The following is a 21635-nucleotide window of genomic DNA, read 5'->3' as shown; positions in this document are numbered from 1 at the left end:
TCTTCATCGGTGAGCAAGACAGGAGGGAACGAACGTGCGCAGTTGTGAATCTCTTCGCGGGACATCGATTGAGGTTTGCAAACTGGGTATTTTTTTACCGCTAATGAATCTTGTTGGTCCAAAAAAGGTCAAAACTGGTTTTATGTGAGACGGAGGGTTCAACTTTCGGTCAGTCTCTCTTTTCTCGTCCTTTTCTTCAGGATGGCAGGTTCATTGACCCTAAAACTGATCGGGAGATCCCTCGGAACGAGCTTTTAAAGGTCTCTTAGACAAGCGCCACTACGGTATGCGTAATCTCGACGGATTGTACCGCTGCACAAACATCGACCCCCAGAGTGCGCGTGTAAGAGCTCAGGAACTGCGCCCGCCGTCCTGTGAACAGATGCAATCAACTTCGTCATTAAAGCTTGTATTCATCTGACCGCCCTTAAATCATTTAATTTAAAAGGAGACATTTATGAAAGACAGAAATAATTATGATTGTACCTGAAGAGGAACATCAATTGAATTTTTTTCTATGAACTCAATTTGAAGGCTCTCCATCTCTAACACAAATTTGAGAAGTGCTAATTACGGTTAATAACTTTCTTTTGCAGTGAAAGCCATATATTTTGTTGCTGAAATACTAAACCCAAACGTCGGTTGCGTTGGCAGAGCCTTTTGGTTGTAATTTTCAGTCAAATTCCTCGGAATAGTCGAGTAAGTAGAGTTCGATTTATAGGGAATTTATGCGCTATGCTCTCGTTCCCGTAGGAAAAAAAATTTTTTTGAATTTTGTCAATTTCGTTTTTGGGACGAACCTGAGGGTGTCAGGTGAAACTGATTAAGGTGACAAGCGACTCTTTAGACCTGAATACATTACTAAAACGTGCGAAAAATTCAGTTTCGACGGTAAAAAAACACAATTTCTCGCACGTTTTAGTAGAAAAGGCCTTTTACGCGAATAATTGCTTTCATTTTAAAATGCAGTTTTTTTTATCACAATATTAATTATATTTTTTCATGTTTTGAAGATTGTAATTATGGTCCAATTTTGGCCTATTTATGACCCACAGGTCACATAGCAGAATTAAACGGACTTTGAAATCTACTCTTATTTGCGCATTTCAATTAAGCGTTTCGAGCTCGTTAGGAAATGACCTACCATTGTGTTGTAAGAAATTTCTTAGACATTCGGCTTTTAACGGCACATTTGAAGAGAAATTTCTCCTTGGAGCGGCTGAAAAAACACAACTGACAAATTATGACCTATTGATTGAGGTAATAAACTTGATTTTAATTTATTTGTAACCCTGAAGGCAATATAGCAGCAATTAGTAGCCGTACCCCTTACAGATGACGATTTCATGAGATCTCGTTTTTTTTCATCGTGCGGGGATGTGCCTTTTTATCTAGATAAGCTCAGTCTATCTGTGAATTCGAGATCGAACATTGATTGTGCTGATTCTTCCTTGATGAGTTTGTGCCTCGTGTAGAATTCACAATTTACTGCCAAACTAGCGGACCAGGAGTAAATATTTCTGACGATTACGTAACTGCAAGTGGTGCTAAACTCGAAACGGATACAAGTCAAGGTTAGCAACCGTGCACATGATACATTTTCATTTTTTCCAGGATTAATTAATTAGTAAAATGAAAAGAGGAAGGCGTATTTTTAAACGGAAAGTGTTTAAATTTCCTCGCCAGAGAACTTAAATTGGTAATTTTACTTGATTAAAATTAAAGGCTATGTTGGAAACTTAATGAGAGTCTTCGATAGGAAATTAAGGGAGAAGGATTAGTTAATTTTCTTCAAATTGTTGAACCAGTTAAAAGTCTGAAATTGTCAATACGATTTTTCCAGCTGGTTACTGTTACAAAATCCGCGGTCTTGAGAAATTAAACCGACATCTTTGCTTGATTCTTTAACGTTTTAAAACAGTGTTTACAAATTTTCTTTTCTTTTTTTCCCAAACTAAAATATCGTTTTACTTCCGATGCGTTTAATACCGCGATTATTTCCTGAAGAGCTGATTATTTCCTGGGCTGAAGTTTCGAATATCCTGATGTAGAGATTTGACTCATGTATAAATTATTGTCAAAGTTTGTCAGCTACAACCAGATTGTAACCTTGGAGTGAAGCATCTGTAATATCAATCGGAGTTTAATCGAGGTCATTTTTTATGAATGATATCGCTGTTAGAACTGCCATGGAATCAGATGTCTCTTGAAAGTGAACTTTTTTTGGGAGGATTGGTGAAAAAACAAATAAATTCCCTGTAAATTTAATATCGCCACCTGTTTACTAACGCGTAATACAATAGTAAGATGCAATAAAGAGTTTTCTATGCAGACCCATCAATTATGGTTTGTGGAAAGAGGTTCAGAAGATGTTTGCAATCAAAGTCTTAACTGTTTGGTTCGGTTTTTTTCCTTTTGGTAACTTACTGTAATTTTTTGCTATAAATTTTTTTCTTTTTCGTTTTGACGTTTAGTCTTAATAACAATCTTTGATCAAGCAATGACAATGTTTGCGCATATGTGTTTATGACAGTGGTGACACGGTTATGTCAAGTTACCGACACCATAAATTTAGTGTACGCAAAATTCATCAACATTAAACTTAATCATAATGAAAACCTGAAAAAAAGATACCTAAATCTGCAGGATATTGGAGACGAGAAAGTGAACAACATTTAATAGTTTCCTTCTTTCTTTTTCTCTCTTTTTTTTTTGATTTCTTTTCCTAAGATGTCTCCTGATGTAAACATCGGAGCATCGCTCATAAGCTTTGTTTGCAAAATCGCGTAAGGACACCAACTAATATGTTTTCGAAGGCTAATGATGTAGATAAAGAGGGCAAGAATTTTTCTTGTTGGAACTGGATATCGAGGGTTCTTTACACAATCAGATATGCAATATATCTTGTTCAAACCAATGCTTAATCAACTTTCAGGTATCTGAGAAGGATGCATACATTTCTTTGGCATCGTTCGACCAGAGCTTTGTTTGTGGCATTCTACGCAACGGTCCTTTTCCACAATGAAGCGAAAAGCGCTCAAAGCAGTGTCTCAGGTAATCCAGTCTTCATGATAAAAACTTATTTTTTTAACAATCCTTCTTTGTGGTTATAACAGGTGAATAACATTTTGCAAAGCAGATCCTTTGAAGATACCTTCTCATAGCTAAGCCTCTGGTGAGGTCAGAGTTTTTTCAAAACTAAAGTTCAATGTCGTCAAAGTTTTGATTTTTTACAGTTTGCTTCTTAAATAATCATGAACTCCTTTCTATCATTTTATATTTCCAATTTAAATTCGATAAATGTAAATTTTTAATTAATATATAAGTTTTCATATCTGGCAGGCAGTGGGCCTGTACCTCCATTTGTTCCAGCCAATGGCCCCCGACCTTCACTTCCTTCACCTTCGGCTGGCGGAAATCCTCCGTACTCATCATCTTCTCCAGAAGGTGAGTCATATTCTCCTCCAACATCTTCAGCTAGCGGTGGGTCTCCATCTCAACCATCATTTCCAGCCGGTGCCCATTTAACTTCCTCTCCATCATCGTCGTCTGATAGGAATCCTCCTTACCCTCCATCTCCTCCATCCGATGGCAACCCAACTGCGAGTCCTTCGCCTTCATCTGGTGGGGATCCTCTACAACCACCATTACCTTCTCCAGATGCGCAGCCACTGGCTGGCGATGGACCTCCATCTCTTCCAGCTGATGGCCACCCAACTTTACCTCCTTCATCTTTGTCTGGCGGGAATCTTCCGCTACCACCATTACCTTCTCCAGGTGGGCAGCCAATGGGTTGTGGTGGACCTCCATCTCCTCCAGCCTATGGCCATCCACCTTTACCACCTTTACCACCTTTACCACCTTTACCTCCTTCACCTTCATCCGGCGGGAATCATCTGTTACCACCATTACCCTCTCCAGATGGGCAGCCACTAGCTGGCGGTGGACCTTCATCTCTTACAGCTGATGGCCATATACCTTTACCACCTTTACCTCCTTTACTTTCGTCTGGCGGGAATGTTCCGTTGCCACCATTACCTTCTCCAGATGGGCAGTCATCGGCTGGCGGTGGGCCTGTGTCTCCATCATCTCTTCCAGCCGATGGTCATCCTCCTTCACCTTCATCTGGTGGGAATCCTCCATTACTACCATTACCTCCTCCAGATGGGGAGCCTTTAGCTGGCGGTGGGCCTCCATATCCATGTCCTCCAGGCAATGACCATCCACCTTCACCTTCTTCGTTGCCGCCAATACAACTTCCGACGTCACAGCCACAAACACCATTACAACAATCACCGTCATCGTCCTTACCGTTGACTAAATCTCCAACATCATCTCCTGAGAGCGGGGATCTTACCGGTTCTACCAACCCCACAACAGCTGCTTCTCCCACTGGACCTGCTCCTGACTACTTCATCATTAATTCTTTACGCCGCAGGTGCAGTCCAGATGAAATCCCAACCAATGGTAAGGCAAAAATTCAAGTTGCAGTAATGAAAAAGTATAGTCTTTTGTGCATTCCTCAAATACGTGTGATATTCAGGAAGAACTCTTGGACAATCTGGGATACCGTGACAGTAATCTATAGCCATGCATTTGGCCTGCGGTTTTTATTAATTCCGTCAAATTGTGAAAATATATTAACATAATAGTTTTAAAATATTGATTGTTATATTATATCTTTAGCCTCCGTTAATGCCCAATGGAATGAAAATATACGGCATTTTATACATCGCTTCTTCTGGAACTATGAATATAAGAAATTCACCTGCAAAAATCGCTGTGGCATCGATGAGAGATTGGACAATGTTACCGTATGGAATAGATTTATACCCCTATGCTACTGTGACAAGCTTTGCGATGGCTTTGGTGACTGCTGTTATGACTTCGATGCAATGTAAGCTTCCCTCCTCTTTACTGCTCGTTGTCTTTTGTGTGTGTTGCATATTCCTAGGTTGCGGTACCAAAAAAAAAAAGGTGAGTGACAATTGTTGCTTCAAGATGTGCACTGTTCACGGTAGTAAGTAAATGATAAGTATATTCGTCCTACTAACGGAATCATTTTCAATGAGCGCAAGTGAGCGTTTAAATAAGCGTGTACGTTGTAAAACCGTAATCCTTACACTAACGTTTAACGTACCGGGCAAGTAAAACTTAGTATACATTACAGTTGTATACTCCGCGCACATCTGATTTATCTAACGATTTAATTAATTCACCATATTGACATAAAAATATCGCCTGGATTTAGCCATAGACGACTCCCTGCAACGCGAATTGCATGAATAAAGAACTTTTCGATAGACCTAACTTGAATACTTGCACTACCTGCAAAAGTTAGTAAGATTTAAAATCAAACCTATCCACGACTTGCTCGCTTATGTTTTCCTTGCCACAGACAGTTTCTTGCTTTTTTTTTTTGTTTCGATATCATGACAATCAATCGAGAGGTGCCATGCAAGCAATTTGTGATGACTTTTCAGAATGCTCTCAGAGGTCTTAGTTCTCTAATTTATGTTACGGTTTCCCTAATAGTTGTCGTGAGCGAGTCAATCCTGAGAGAAGCACTCTAAGTACCACTGAAACCTGCTTCGCTTTAAGAAATAACCCCATTAGACCAATTTACAACGGTTACGCTGTCTGGCGAACGTGTCCTAAAAAATGGAAAGAAAACGAAACGCGAAAAAAGTGTGAGGACGAAGACCGAAGTGACCTTCTCATAAGTTTGCCGGTTTTTGACGGAGACAGTCTGAAAACGTTTAAAAATATATTTTGTGCAAGATGCAATGGAGCTGTAAACACGACGTACTGGAGACTTCATTTTGTCTGCGATTCATGGTTTAACTTTACTGCATCTAATTTTTCCACCAATATGGACATTTTGCTGAACAACTGTTCGCTAGAGATATCGCCGCAAGATTTCCAGCTTAACTCATTGAAACGATGCATTCCTCGTTTTCAAGATTGTAAAGTGATGAGTCAAAAAGTAAACGAATCTTACTGCCAAATGGAATGCCTGCGGTACGCCTTCCCAATGTGTCAAAAAAACACACGTTTTCGAAACCCACAATGCGCATTATGTAATGGCTTCAAACCTGTTGATCTCGGAAATGACTGTGTATCTGGAAGTGGTCCGGTATCTCCGCCATTGACTATCTTGTTTGATTTTACTTCCACGTCGAGATGCAATATTCGGGTAGACGAGAGAAAAGAAGGCGTGTCTCAACGGGTTGAACGTACCATAGTTTGTTCTGATGATGAACTGTACGATCCCTACGCTGCAAGCTGCAAAAAAGTTGTCTCCCTTGAAGATTATAGCGACCCTCGGCAGGATAAGCAAAATGGCTCAGACTTCTGGAATCCAAACTGTACTATTGTGGCGTTTAACAAAACAGATTTCAAGCAACTTCTCAACGGATCCATCTATTTGAAGAAACACCGGAAAACCTACGTCAATAACACGTACAGATTTATGGACGATAAATTGCTGTTATGCGTAAATTTCTCAAGGAATTTTACGAGATCAGATAACACTCGTCGTTATCAACGGAGGGAGATCACCAGAACTACGCCAGCATCTTTACAGCTGTTTACTTTTATTGGATCCATAATGTCGATGGTTTCTCTGATTCTTCTACTTTTGACATACATCATGTTTACCGAGCTCCGCAACCTACCGGGGAAAATATTAATAAACTTAGCCATCTCTCTGCTGCTGTATCAGAGTTTTTTCTTTGTAGGAGGAGAGACCGACGATCATGACACATGTCTGTCAGTTGCAGTTCTTCTCCATTTCTTCGTCCTCTCTTCCTTTACTTGGATGAACGTAATGGCTTACGATGTGCATCGGATTTTTGCTCCGTTTAGTAAGTCCAGTTTCATGATTTATATGTAAATGTATAGCGAGTGCGTGCCGGTATGCAAGCATGTACTTAAGAGCGCATTTTTGAACCACCAGCCTACAAAGGGAACCTTAATTGATTAGCGTTCCATGTACCTGACGAGAGAGGACCAGTAAGCCCTTTCGAAAAAGTTCTGTAGTGTAATGTTGTAATTTCTCCTTTTCTACTCAATCGACCATTATTTAGCTTCACGAGTGTAAAGCACTCTGAGACTCAAAGATAAGGTTTCTGCTTATATATATATGCGGGTTGGTACGGGTCCTGGAAAAGCTGGAAAGACTTGGAATTTTGTTTTGACATTTTCCGGGACGGGAATTTCCTGGAAAAAGACTGCATGTCTTGGTAAGCCTTGGAAATCAGCTTAACTCAAGCAATGAAGTTTTCAGAATTTATGTTAAAAGAAATGCATGTAGACCATAAGGAGAATGGATTTTGAAATCTTGGGAATGAAAGGTTTATAGTGAATTCAGAGTCCTAGAACAATCAATCTAAGTCCTCCAAAATTCCTTGAAATTTGTTTCTGAAAAAAAGTACGAACCCTGTAAATATTTGTCGCTTGCATTACGGAGACGTGGTAGACTTGAAGAAGAGAGGTGCTCGGGCAAGACGCACAACTCCCGCAATGCCTTTCTCCAAACAGGAGTATAAATCGTTACCAGTCAACTGTCAGGAAAGCCTGACGAAATTCCAAGTTGGGATCGGGTTGACAGTGTAGGTATCTTGCGATGGTTTATTATCCCATTGAGTAACCCTTGCATCACTCGAGGGCAGGGAAACTTGGAAAGCCCCGAAAAAGGCAATCTTATGAACTGACTTAACCCAGCCCCAAGTCTTCTAGGTGTTTGAACGGCAGATTTATGACCAATAGCAGCCAGAGAAAGAGAGAGAGAGAGAGAGAGAGAGCTTTGACAGAAAAATTTCCCGTTCAGCCCCCTACCGATTCATTAAGTTCATTCTATTACCTAAGTTGGTCATGACGCGCTCTATCATTATTTCAAAAGACGGATCGGGAGTTGCAGCGAATCTGCGTGATGGCGACAAGAAACGTCTCGCTGCCTACAGCGCGTACGCCTGGGGAGCTCCTGCTGCGATTGTCGTCACATGTGTCGTAATTGATCATACAGAGAAAGGAGCAATCGGATATGGTGAGTTCTTTGCACTGCTAATTTGTTGAAGCTGTTCAGAAATAAACCGTCATTAGAGTTTTCACTGACTCTTTGGCCAGTTTTAATTTATCGCCTGGGGCAAGGTGGGGTGGGAGGATTTTTGTTTTGTCACGAAAAAGAAATCAATGATCTCCTCAGAAGTCCTCTTAATATTCTTCTGATCTCGCCCCACCTCTCCTTCATTGGCATTTAATTGGCAGTCAATTTTCTTGAGTCCTTCTTTTATACTCTGTTAGCGAAACGATCCCCCCCCGTTCCCCCTCCCCTGGTCCCCTGGGGTATACGTTTCCATCCTCATTTAATAATTATTTTCCCTTTTTCAATGAGAAGCTTTTAGTATTCTGAATTTGTGGATTTTTTTTTTGTATTTGCCATAGGACAAGGTGCAGAGGTATGTTTCATATCTCACCCGCAAGCCAAACTTTATTCATTTGTTCTGCCTGTTGCACTACTCCTGGTCTTTAATCTGTTGGCGCTCGGGCACACTGTGAGTCACATCCTCAAAACACGAAAGGTATATGTAAATTTGTTCAACATTTTTACTTTGATCCTTTAGTGGAAAAACATGAGTGGATTGCCCCGTTGTTTTACAAGGAAATTTCAGGTGGAATACTTAATCTAACCATTTTATAGAAGGAGGAAGTTTCTAAAAAAAACTGTGGAGCTGCGTCAGTGGGAGAGTATAGCAGGGTAATTTAGTATTATCAATTGAGTTGATAACGTAAATTTGCCACCGTAAATAGTTTCAAAGTTGATGTTTGGAGCGTTAACCCTTCGTCAGAGCGAATCACTATCGCTTTGACGAAGGGCTAACGCTCTTGGAAATTTTCTCCTCCGTGAAATATTTATTTGTACTCTCTTGCAGGAAACTCAACAAATCACCCATCAACGACAAAGCAGCAGTGTGGCTGTAATTTGCTTCAAAATGGTGTCAGTTATGGGCTTGACATGGATTCTGGGAATTGCTGCGAACGTGAAGTCTTTATCATTCTTATGGTACCCGTATGCGATTTTAAACAGCCTTCAAGGCATGTTTTGTTTTACTTCTTCTATTTCGACCTATGTTTTAAATTTTTTTTAGTCTAATAATTGAAATAATAATATTCTTGACCTGTGGAAGGTAAAACATATTGCTGGGGGAATTGATTCACACAGAAAAGGTTTAGAGAACGAAAACCTTACATAGCTTTGCCGACGAAAAACGGAAACGGCGACGCTGTTTCTTAAAAGTCGACGTAAACATTGATTCCAAGGATCAAATTTATACAAAAAGCCTGACAAATTACTCGACATAATTACGTAATATTACGGTACAAACATCAAGCACAAGTACACAATACAACTAACGACACGTACAAACACTCACAGGTTATTAACACGTAAACGCTATACACACAGGAAACGGTATGACGATAAGTTTCGCGATTAGAATAACCATAAATTCCCCGACTTTTACTCCATTTCTTCCTAGGGCTGTTCATTTTTCTGGCATTCGCTGTGAGTGGAAGAGCTCTGGAGCTGTACAAAAGTAAACTGCCGGGCAGAATGACAAAGAAACCGCCAGTATTGAAGCGAAACCAGATGGCTTCTAATTGTACTCTGCAATCCACTTGCAATGTAGCTTGTGATTATCAAGATAATCGAGATACTTACCTCTAGAAAAAATTAACAAACAAATTCACAAACAACCATTAGATTGGTATTACGGCTTTAAGTGCTGAGCGTGTTTAATCAGACGTATGTAACTTAATATGACAAGCTGAATGAGAATATGCTTCACTGAAGGCGAGTGAAGTTCTAATTTGTATTTAGTATTTGACAATAATAACAATGTTAATAATAACGATAATGATGATGATTATCGTAGTAAACTCCTACAAAATCTCAGCGCACTTTACATATGAAAGAAATAATACAAAGATATATAACTTCCTAAATAATCCAGAAAAACTGAATCATAACATATTCAAGCTTGTAAAACATACATCGTAACTCGTAAACGAGCAATTGGGAATCCTTCTGCGATAGAAGGCCATATTGCTAACATCTTGATTTCGCGGACGAGACTTTGAGCTCGATGTTTGACGAGTTCGCTTGAAATTTACGAAAAGTATCTGACGCGTATCTTGGCTGCGACGAAACACAGCGTCATACTGGCCATGCAATTTTTTCTTAGTATTTGACCATTTTTCATAAGATATATTCTACTTAGTGACATAGGAAATAAATTACATGCAATCATGATACAATTGATATTGCTAGTATTTACAAATCCTTTTGCACAAGATAACTTGAACACACACATAATAATAATAATGTAATAATGTAATAATGTAATAATAAATAATAATAATAATAAAGAATAACATGGAGTGCAGTAAATAATGCTAAGTTGAATTAGAATTCTAAACTATATTATGTTTGTCTTTTTCAATGGTCTACATTGACCTCACATTTTTACACAAGATAAGTTGAATTATCATCCTTACTCCCACATTCATTCTGCCGACAGTCAATCGTGATTTAGTGAAAAAGGACGTTATATGAATTTTTATGGATGTGTACCCCGAATCGTGAGTGGTAGAGTTACAACCTTTGGTTTGTGGCGTCGTCCCACGTCGCCGTCCGGTAATCAGTCGTTTCGTCAACGTCTCAGGGTATTTCACCAACTGATAGGCCCTTTCGCTAAAGTACAGTCATATGGGACGAGTATAAAAGCGATCTTCGCAGTAATAAACATCACTTAAGCAGCAGTGAAAATAAAGCCCGTAAAAGTATAGGCCTGTACGGGATTTGAACCCATGACCTCTGCGACATCGCTGCAGTGCTCTACCAACTGAGCTAAAAAGCTAACAAGCTTTAACATTCATTTCTTAAACCGCAGTTCACATATATGATTTTCATAAATTCACGGTGATTGACTCGTCGCTTCACGGGCTTATTACGAACCAACATTATGACCAGCTCCTGGTTTACTTGTTAGCTCAGTTTGTAGAGCACTGCACCGGTATCGCAGAGGCTATGAGTTCAAATACCGTACAGGCCTGAAGTTTTTCAGACCTTATTTTCCCTATTCCTTACTTAAGTAGTGTTTATTTCTTTACCCGCAGTTCACAAATATGATTTTCATATATTTACCCTCATTGAATCATTAGGGAGCTCGGTCATTTCAATAAAAAAAACTGAAAGATGACGAGAGAACTAAGCAAAGGGAAAAAGCAGACTCCTAGACAGCTTAGGCTTCACGCACAGCGTACAATCAAAGAATTTCTATCCGACAAACTGGCAGTGCACAGTATAACCCAAATGTTGTACCACATGTTGACGGTACAACAATTTGCTCGTCGCGTCTACGGAGAAGACAAACCAATACGAGACTTTGGTGAAATAACCCACAACGTGAGCAAAACGACCCTTACCTTAGCGAACTGACCTGAGACGAGTGCGAAACGACTTGAGACAAAATGAAGCTGGTCATTAGCGAAACGACTGGTGGGCGAAATGACTGCAATTCTGTCATCCCTCAGGAATTCCACTTAACGACAGTACATTGCTCAGTTTATTCCATAGCACTCCAATTTTCCCAAAGTGTGATATCCTTCTTCAGGTCGGAATTCTCCATTCCAGCTATAATAGCTTCCCGTATCACCAAACCTCAACTGAATGACAGGAAGGTGGGATTTGTTTGTCAGAAGACCGCTGTCCACTCGCCATATCTGTGAATTCTCATCACAGTTACAAACGTTCGACGCTTTGACACACGAGTTGTTCTTTCCACAGGCGCAGCCATCATACCCTGGACTGGCCCCATCAAAGTAGAACATTTCTTCACCGTCACGTGACACCCACCATGCAAATTTAGACGATCTAATTCTAGAGTCCAGACACTCATATTTAATGAACTGTTGGCAATTGGTGGAAAGGTCTGTTAGAACTTTTAACTGAGAAATGCTGGCGGGGTTGTAATCGATACCAAGGGAATATGAACCAGCCGGTTCAAAACCATCCACATGTGTCCTGTTCTCGCTGTCATGACTGACAACTGTCACTCCAACACCTCCTTTGTCAGTCATGTTGCAGTAAACAGGAAATGGATCATCGCCAAGAACACCGTCTGGATCAATGAAGTAATCAGCACTGACGTCACTGATGTTGGCCTTCACTTTAGCACAGGTTTCAGGGTACTTGACGTAAACGATGACACTTGTTTGAATAGAGCTGAGTGCATTAGACGCATTGCACGTGTAGTTACCTACATAGGTGAAGTTAGCAGGTGAAACTATCAAGTTATTGGAGGAATCAATACCCGCGCCTGAAGGTAATGACGAGGTCCCATTCCACATCCACGCCATCGTTGGTAACAGGTCGCTTGAAGCAGAACACGATAGCGTGAGAGTTTCATGAGCCTTTACAGTTATATTCGATGGGGGTTTGATGGTAAACTTGAGAGTTGAATACACTCGGAGGTTAACTGCAGATGATTTTTTACCCCAAATGTTTGTGGCAGTACACAGGTAGGAACCACTGTCGAATACAGAGACGTTTGTCATAGTCAGACTTCCTCCATCTTCGAAGCTTCTTGAAGAAGGTAGCAGTCCTTGAGCCTTGCTCCACGTAACTGAATGTGGCAATGGATTACCAGTCGCGTTACACGTCATGGAAACATTTCTACCCTCCACAGTTTCGATTTTATCAGGAGCAACTCGTACTGATGGTAGTCCTAGAATCAAAACGGACATATCTTGGAAAAAATCATATGAAGTCGAACTAAATTGTAGATTGCTGAACTGGCGGCCATTTGAAAATTAATTAATTTAATTTAAATGAAGGTTGTAATTACCTCACAATAACCTATGTACCAGTGCTTTATTTTTATAACTTAGCTTGCCACAGAACAACTCACAGTGTACTGGCTTGCTCATGTTACTAGCTAATTATATTCAACTCCTATTTCTTATCTTACTGGTGACATCATAGATGGCAGGAAGAAGGACTAAGAAATAAGTATTCAGCATAAGTATCTAATTTGGAGGCCTGAGTGACACTGTAATACCCGGCACAAACTAAGTGGAGTACAAGCTACACTTTATGTATAGTCCGAGGGAAACAGTTGGTTTATTTTTGCACGAGTCCTGATGTTTCACTCGACTTCGTTTCGGGAAAATCAGGACTCGAGGGAAAACAAAACTAATTCGTTTCCCGAGGGACCATACATTAAGTGCTTTGATATATATTAAGACTTTCTCTTAAATAATCATATGGCAAAAACATGCTGTTATATTCGGCGCTCGGGCAACAACCGCGCAACTGAATCCCGGTCGAGATACATTTGAATTTGATCAGGGGCGCGTGACCAAGAATCAACCAATCACAGTGCTCGTTTTGTTGATTGGAAGTTTAGGTATAAAGCAATTCAGTTTATTGTACTACGAGTGTTAAACTAAATCAGTAGACAGCGGAACGAATACACAGAACTGAACGACGCCAAGTCCTATTACCTGTTACAAAGGTAACTATACTTGAAAGCATAAAATTAATTTTTCTCACGCGAAAACACTCAACGTAACAACGCATGCATAAGACTTATTCTGTTCAGTTTCACAGGTGTTATCGGTAAACTGTTCTTTTTCACCGTCCAGCAACAGTGTAAGATATACGGTAGGCTCTCCTAAAGTTATGATTGGTTTGCTTCAGAACAATCTCAGTCGAGACTTGCGACTCATATAAAACGCAAACTAATAAATAGACAGACAGATCAGTCGATCAACATACCTTCATTACAGTTTTGTCCCATCAACCCATTCCTGCATACACAACGATAATCCTCACGGGGAAAGCCAGTTTGACAACTCTGAGCCACTGAGCAAGGATTTTTGAAACAAACGTTCTGCAAAATTGCAAAATAAAGCAAACATTATTTCTGTCGGGTTTAACATGCAGTCGCGAACCGTATTTAGTTTTATTACAGGCTCAATGCATGTACGTAAATGCGTATGTATTAATGCCCTTATGCATCTAAACAGCATGCATTTATTGAACATCTATGTAACTATACATCCATGCACTCAGGCTTCTATCCACTTGTGCATGTATGCATCCATCACGCATGGACCTGTGCAGTTATGTATCCAGGATGTCAGCAATCGAGTTATTTAGGAAATCATCCATGGATCCATCAACTGTGCATTCATCACCAATGCATGTAGACATCAATGCTTTTATCACCCATGCATCCATGCACGCATCAATGCTGGTAATTTCCATCTACATATCTATGAATCCATTCACGCTCATATCCATTCATCCATGGATGCAACCAAATGGAGTACAGAGGTAATATAGTTACTATTGGACATGGTTTCGAATCTCGTTGATGCCTGAATTTTTTCAGGCTTCTCATCTGAAATGTCTTTAATTACACCCTACCATTACTTGTGGCATGAATACAATCTGTTTGAGCTCGAGTAATAATGATTCACCTTAAATGATTTGTACATAGCCCCTTCTCTGTATCTCATATTCAATGGATGAGCAACGTCATCGGAATCACTCAGTTCACACAAATATTTCCCATCCGGAAGAGGTTTTATATTGTAGGATATACAGTTATTCTCCATGTAACAATTTACTTCACAGGCACTGGCTGCTTTTATCTCCATGGTCTTAAACACGTGGCCAATTAGAAAGAAGCCTGTTACTGTTGGATTCATCTCCACTTGTCGACAATCATCGTCTGAGGACAAAATAAGATGCGATAACAGATTGTGAATGTCTCGAAGAGCTCGCAATTACAATCAATCGTAACGCTCTCATTCGTGTCCAAAGGCAGACACCTTAAGCAGATGAGGGATGTTGAACTTCCTGTAGCAATGAATAAAGGTTATCAGGATGTCTAAATGTTTTGCTTTCATGCGATAAATGAAGAGTGCTGCAGAAAAGAAAGAGTGAAAATCGTAGCTTTACAGATATAACCCTCCAATGACAATGTAACTCTCCACTGACAAGTCTAAAAAAAATAAGAATTAAACCATGGCCTGCCTTTTAAAAACGTTTCTCATTATTTGCATCCTGTGATCATGATTTCCTGAATCAGCCCCATTCCGTGTTCCGGAAAAAACTTATACATACGAAAGTTTCTGTCAGATAGGGAAACCTTCTCAGTGAATGGGGGGGGGGGGGGGTTGGAAGCCTTGGAGAAAAGGAGATGGAACAGGTAGAGAAGCGCGGAGTGGAGATGGAGGAAACGTGGGAGAAACACGAAAATACGAACAATCGTGAATTATTAATCTGCTGTGTTTCGCAATAAAGGACGGTGAAAGGAAGTCATGGGTGGGGAAGGTGGGGGAAAAGGGAGCCTGGGCAGCAGGGGATTCTCACCCCTCTCCCATAACTTTTGTATAAATAATTATATGATGGAGCCAAAATGTGTTGAATTCAAGGAAAGGGCCTGGAAATCTGTCATTTTATTTGAAACGGTCAACAGGCAAATTAACGATTTTTAAAGTCGTTAGAATTAAAAGCGATTATAACTTTGCTGTTTCTTTTGTCTTTTGTTTCCGAGTACACATCGTTTTTTTTTTCTTAATTTGGCTCATAAAAAGGTTAAAATTCAAAAGTCGGTTTAGAACATTGTTTTAGAGGTAACGCTAAGCAGTCTGAGGAAATTAGCTTATCAACAAAGTGGAAATAGGAATAATTCGGGATGAGTCGGTCGTTCTATCAAAAATTCAATCTTGCGTGGGTTTTAAGCCACTTAACTCACCTTGCTGGAATGCAGCACAGATGCAAACCAGAATTGGAGATATAAGCAGTACCAACACTTTCATTGTTAAGATTTCCATTTCTCTTCGTTTCGTGAATTTGTCTCTATGCCAGTGCAATGGCAAATAAAAAGTAAAGAAACAGTGTAAGTTCTGGACAAATCGCCCCTCAACTAATTGTGAAATATTCATGAAATAGTCATTCTCTGTCGCAGCGAGACGCTTGCTTTCATGGTTTTTTTAATTATAACTACTTTGTTTTAGAAAAATATATATCGCTCAAAAAAGCCATTTTCCTGAATACGTCTCAGCATTCGTGGGTAATTTACTGTTAAGAGAGTCTTACTTAATATTTCGATCTAACACTTCAAGGAATTTTAAGTCTTCTTGAGGTAAATCAGTATGTTTTTATTAGCGAAAAACCAGCTGCCAAAATGGAATGAAGTCTATATTCGGTTTCTTTCACCAAATAATGTTACACATTTAATTTCAGTCAAGAAGAGTATAAAGGCATTCATTTACAGCCGCTTTTTTGTTAAGAAATTATGGCTAATGTCTCCAACTAACCTAACTAAAAATTGCGCGAAAAGCAATGTGGAACTTCGAACACAGCTTGAAGTCCGCTTTAACGGAGGATGCAAAATAATGAAATACAATCATACAAAGGTTAAATGTTTTTGTTGAACATGGAAATAGACGTGTGATATAAGCTGAACCATGGAGAAATCTTTCAAAAAAAACAATTGAAAGGTCTGTCCCTAATTATCTTTACACTGCATGTGTGTATGCTTTGTAGCTACGTATGGCTGCCAGAAAAACAGATTCAAACTAAACTACCATCCCTGGATACGGGACGAGTCATAACATTAGTAATGTTCAAAAACCCGTTTGTCGTTTTCCTCTCTTTTATACATGGAGGTGCTCAATTCACTGCGTCCATGTATATTAAGGTCGAGCTAAGTAAAATCGATAATAGCAGAGCACGTAGCGCGCGCATGAAAATGGTAAAAGGTGAGTCCATTTTCTCAACAATCAGTCAAGTTCGTTAGTAGCATTCCAGTTTTCCAAGTGTGTGATATCCTTCCTCGTAAGCACGACCAGTGTCACCAAACCTCAACTGAGTAACTGGAAGGTCGGATTTGATGGTCAAAAAACCACTGTCCTCCCGCCAAACATCATCGTTCGCGTCACAGTTACAGGGCCACTCTTGAGTCGGACAGGTACTAGTCACGTTACACGCACATCCGTCAGTGGCTCCGCCCCAATACTTTTTTTTCTCACCGTCACGTGACACCCACCAGCTAATTCGACCTAAGCGCATTGCAGCATTGTGGCATTCATATTTAATGAACTGTTGGCAGCTATTTGAGACTTCTATCAGTCCCTTGATTTGGGAAAGGCTGCTGCCGTTGTAATGGATGTCACAGCGGTAGCTACCATCTGATTCAGATCCATTGACGTGGATTCTGTCCTCGCTATCGTGACTGATAACTGTCACTCCAACGCTTCCTTTGTCGGTCATGTTACAGTAAACAGGAAATGGATCTTCGCCAAGAACACCGTCAGGATCAATGAAATAATTACCACTAATGTCACTAATGTCTGTCTTCACTTTGGCGCAGGTTTCAGGGTACTTGACGTAAACGGTGACACTTGTTTGAATGGAATTGAGCGCATTAGTCACACGGCAAGTGTAATCACCACCATGGGTGAAATTGACTGAAGAAACAATCAAGTTATTTGAGGAATCGATTCTTGCATAAGGAGGTAACGACTCGATCCCATCAAACATCCACGACAACTTGAGATCGCTTGCAGCAGAACAAGGCAGAGTAAGAACTTCATTAGCCTTCACGGTCACATTCAACGGAGGTTTAACGGTAAACTTAAGAGCTGAATGGACTTTAAGGTGCGTTGAGGATGAGATTGTACCCCAGATGTTTTTTGCAGTACACACATATGAGCCAGTATCCTGTTTGGTGACGTTTTCCAAAGTTAGATTTACTCCTCGAACGTGGCTTCTTGTGGGAGGTAGACTTTGTTGAGACCTGCTCCATTTAATGAAGTGTGGAGGAGGAATACTGATGATTGTACATGTCATGAAGACTTTTTTGCCTTCCTCGGTCTCGATAGAATCAGGAAACACTTGCACTGATGGAGGAGCTGTAATGTCCAAGAATAAGAAATAAAAGTAAAACCCTTTCTTTGAAAAAAAAAATTACATTAAACTTTTAAATCTGAATAATAGAAATGACTTTGCATAACATAGGTGGATCAATTGATGAAAAATACCTTCTGTACAGTTGCTTCCAAAGAGTCTATTTCTGCAAACACAACGATAACCTTTGCTGGTGAATCCTGTTTGACATCGATGGATCGCAGAACAGGGATTATCTGAACAAGGGTTCTGTAAAGAAAGGGAGATTTACCTAAATTAGAGATTCGGTGAAAATAATGAGGTATTGTCCTCTATTTGCCGTTTTTACAAGGTAACATGACGTGACATGACATGACATGACATGACGTGACATGACATGACATGACGTGACATGACATGACATGACATGACGTGACGTGACGTGACGTGACGTGACGTGACGTGACATGACGTGACATGACATGACATGACATGACATAACATATTATAACATGGAGCGAGGCGGCAATACATGAAGTGAATTTAATAGCATGGCCTCGTATGACATGACCTAACATGTCACAGCATAACCAAACATGACATGACCTAACATGTAACAGCATAACCAAACATGACATGAGTTTCATAAATGAAATGGCATAAGATGATAATAAATGACATGACTTGCACGGCATAATGCGACATGACATGACATAAAATAACATAAGGATATCATGACCTTAAATGGGATGAGATTACAGGACATGACGTAAGCAAAACAATATTTGACACTGTATTACGTGATATAATATGGCATGACATGGAATGAAGTGAAATGGCATTACCTGGAATTGGAGAGATAAGTTTCAAAATAATCTGTGGTGCTGCGTCGGGTGGAGAGTACAAAAGGGTAATTACCGTAAAGATTTTAAAAGCTGAAGTTTCGAGCGTTGGCCCTTCGTCAGAGTGAATAATTTATTTCCTTCGCTCTGACGAAGGGCCAACGCTCGAAACGTAAGCTTTGAAACTCTTTACGGTCGCCAATTTACGTTATCTGGAATTGGATGATGCGGCAGTTCTGGCCTGAGATTGGGTGGGACGAAAAGACGTTACATAGCATGAATCGTCTCGCTATATGTGCATTGTGTGGCTCTCAATGTATTGTGTATTATTTTCAGTTCTGATAATAATATCTAACTATATGTAAATACACTACCGAACACACAACCTGGCTTACCCGGAATGATTTGTAGACAGCTCCCGCTTCGAATTTGACATCCAGGGGATGAATTTTGTCTGTCGAATTGCTCAGTTCACACAAATACTTTCCTTCTGGATCCCGTGGCTGTCTCAGATTGTACGAGACGCAGTCAGCATCCATAAAACAGTTCACTTCACAGGCACTGGCTGTTTTTATCTCCAGTTTCCTGAAGACGTGATTTTCCAAGTAGAGGTTGTCGACGGAAGGATTCATTTCCACTTCACGACAGCCCTCTAAAAATGAAACAAAGGCGTCTAAGTCAAACATCGCTCCGAGCTAAACTAATGAATTAGGTCAGAACGATGAAACGTTTTTCGGTCGGTTCCGTGATTGAGGCAAATGAAGAAGAACATATGGCTCTCAAATTCACGTGAAAGCTTTGGCGCAGACTTTATGGACTATTAAGGATTTCACCCGACCATTTAACTATTTTGCAGGAGAACGGGCTTATTTTTTCACAACAGCTTTGATTCAGGAGTGTAAGTACATCTGAAATGAGAACAGATCGTCCTTTGAGCCTAAAAAAATTGAAGCATTTTTTTTACACATATGTACATATACACTCGTTTTAAAAAAAGTTGTAATTTGAAAATATACATTAAATATATATATCTATTGTTTTCTCGTCAAATTTTCAACGTTTTTGAAAACGGTATATATATACAAATCTTCATTAAAGACATATATTAATCACTTACAATACATAAACTATTTTACAACGCATAACCTACAATACATTACTTACGATACATTACTTACAACGAGCTGCTTACAATGAAATCCTACAATAACTATACTATTTACAATGGAAACATTAACCGAATACTGCATTACAGAACTGACATTAGTAGCATTAAGCTCGTTAATTTGAATATGTTTAAAGAAGTTTCTGGGCGTACCTGCAAAAGTGATCGAATGTTGATTAAATATCTATATTGTTCCATTTCTCGTGAAAGATATCTATTTCGCTCTTTTATCAGATGTTTCATTTTTCTTAAAAGAAAAAACATTAAATTTTGGTTTCAACAAATTCTACTTGCTTTCATAAATGGTTTGCTTACCTATTAGGATTATGGTATCAAAAAAAAAGATGTACAGCCTTTGATAGCCCGAAAGCTGGAATTCCATATACTCGAATCAAGCATATACGTGGAGCTCTAATTCACAATTTTATCCCGGAATTTGGATACGAAGATGCATTGTACAAAAAAATGCCATAGGTATTCATCATTACTTTTGCAAAAATTGCATAAAGACGCGGGTACGAGAGACATTTTGCACAGGTTATAATTTATATTCAGGATAATGCTACACATAATTCTCTAAATTTTGTATCTATGGTGCACTAATATGGAATGACATAAAGGTCTTTCCAAATAAAATGTGTTTTTATAAAAAAATTGCTTCCATTTCTTTTGTGCCGCCGGAGGCGCAAATGAAACGTAGTTTTATCATCTGTTAGCCTGCTTTTGAACTGGAATTCACCTGTTTACCGCATTGTTCAAAACCCAATCGCTTTTTTCGGCATAAAAATCTTTTTTGTGCTTGAGACAACTTATTTCCAATCGGCAGGGAGGGAATGAAATATACTTATTTACTGGAATTACTCTATTGCCGAAATGGTGGGGTACATTTTGATCATATCGTCATATGCATGGGATACGTTTTCCGAGTTTAGAAATAACATCAACTAAATGAATAAAACCCAAATTGCAAAATTCTTGATTGAAAATATGTTTTCAATTTTGTAGAAAGCAGGCATTGTTCCAAACGGTTTGTAGAAGAACTTCTTTGGAAGAACTCGGAGTAGACTAAGATGATGATGCAAAGTCTGAGAGACACCTTTAATATAAAATGGTGGAAGAGAAATTAGACATAAAAGTTTAAGATCAAAATTACAACGTCGTAAGAAAATCCCATCCTCCTTTTTAAGGAAAAAGTTTAATATGTTTTCTCGTTAACTTTTATAAAGCACTGTTGATCTTTCATTCAACCTACATCACTTTAAGCTTGCGAGCAACGACGATTCGAGCTGGTCATGTTTCCTAGTTTCATTTTTCATTAATGTAGTAACAACTATTTTGCATAATTTTGAAACTATTTCTTACGCCAATAAATGAAATCTTTTAGTCAGTAATTACACATAATGATAGGTTTCTAAAATAAGATTCCACTAAGTGAAAAGGAGAACCAAATTTCGAGTTAAAAGTAATGAAAAGCGAAACGCACAGTAATAGCTAGGTGCATTTATGTTTGCGCATAGCATAGGACTCGCATGCTCACCTTTGTTCGACGCCAAACAATTTGTCCCTAAAACTGTAAGTAGAAAAATAAGTTGAAATGTCACCATGATCTTTCAAAGTTATGTTTTTGTCACGGTTTAGAGTGTAAAAAGCAAGAAAATTTCAT

The 21635-nt window shown here is 39.3% G+C and overlaps 3 protein-coding genes across 4 annotated transcripts in view; 1 reads left to right on the top strand and 2 right to left on the bottom strand.

Moving 5' to 3' along the window:
• The first annotated feature begins 246 nt into the window (after positions 1–246).
• On the top strand, positions 247–10366 carry LOC131791357 (uncharacterized). Of its 2 annotated transcripts, XM_066172640.1 has the most exons (9): positions 247–699; positions 2936–3054; positions 3343–4467; positions 4687–4897; positions 5536–6866; positions 7904–8047; positions 8446–8582; positions 8934–9096; positions 9540–10366. In XM_066172640.1, exons 2-9 carry the CDS (start codon positions 2949–2951, stop codon positions 9725–9727), a joined length of 3405 nt encoding a protein of 1134 aa, XP_066028737.1. In that variant the 5' UTR covers positions 247–699; positions 2936–2948; the 3' UTR covers positions 9728–10366. The 2 variants fall into 2 exon arrangements, with proteins under 2 accessions (XP_066028737.1, XP_058964674.2); XM_059108691.2 differs by lacking the exon at positions 247–699 and having other exon boundaries at positions 2929–3054.
• Positions 10367–11451: 1085 nt separating this feature from the next.
• Positions 11452–12420, bottom strand: LOC131791447 (contactin-associated protein-like 2). Its single transcript, XM_059108797.2, has one exon. It carries the CDS (start codon positions 12418–12420, stop codon positions 11623–11625), a length of 798 nt encoding a protein of 265 aa, XP_058964780.2. The 3' UTR covers positions 11452–11622.
• A 4345-nt stretch (positions 12421–16765) lies between these two features.
• LOC131791358 (uncharacterized) overlaps positions 16766–21635 on the bottom strand; it is a 4878-nt gene continuing 8 nt past the window's right edge. Inside the window, exons 1-4 of the mRNA XM_066172561.1 lie at positions 21510–21635; positions 19203–19459; positions 18121–18235; positions 16766–17991 (exon numbers count right to left, since the gene is read on the bottom strand). The exon at positions 21510–21635 is cut by the window's right edge and continues 8 nt beyond it. Coding sequence (XP_066028658.1) covers positions 16874–17991; positions 18121–18235; positions 19203–19459; positions 21510–21576 — 1557 coding nt within the window. The 5' untranslated portion in view covers positions 21577–21635 and the 3' untranslated portion in view covers positions 16766–16873. The remainder of the gene's footprint in view (positions 17992–18120; positions 18236–19202; positions 19460–21509) is intronic.

Source organism: Pocillopora verrucosa, chromosome 9 (assembly GCF_036669915.1).
Source record: "Pocillopora verrucosa isolate sample1 chromosome 9, ASM3666991v2, whole genome shotgun sequence".
Lineage (NCBI taxonomy): Eukaryota > Metazoa > Cnidaria > Anthozoa > Scleractinia > Pocilloporidae > Pocillopora > Pocillopora verrucosa.
The sequence above is the reverse complement of the archived record's forward strand: the minus strand, read 5'-3'. Positions and strand labels throughout refer to the sequence as shown.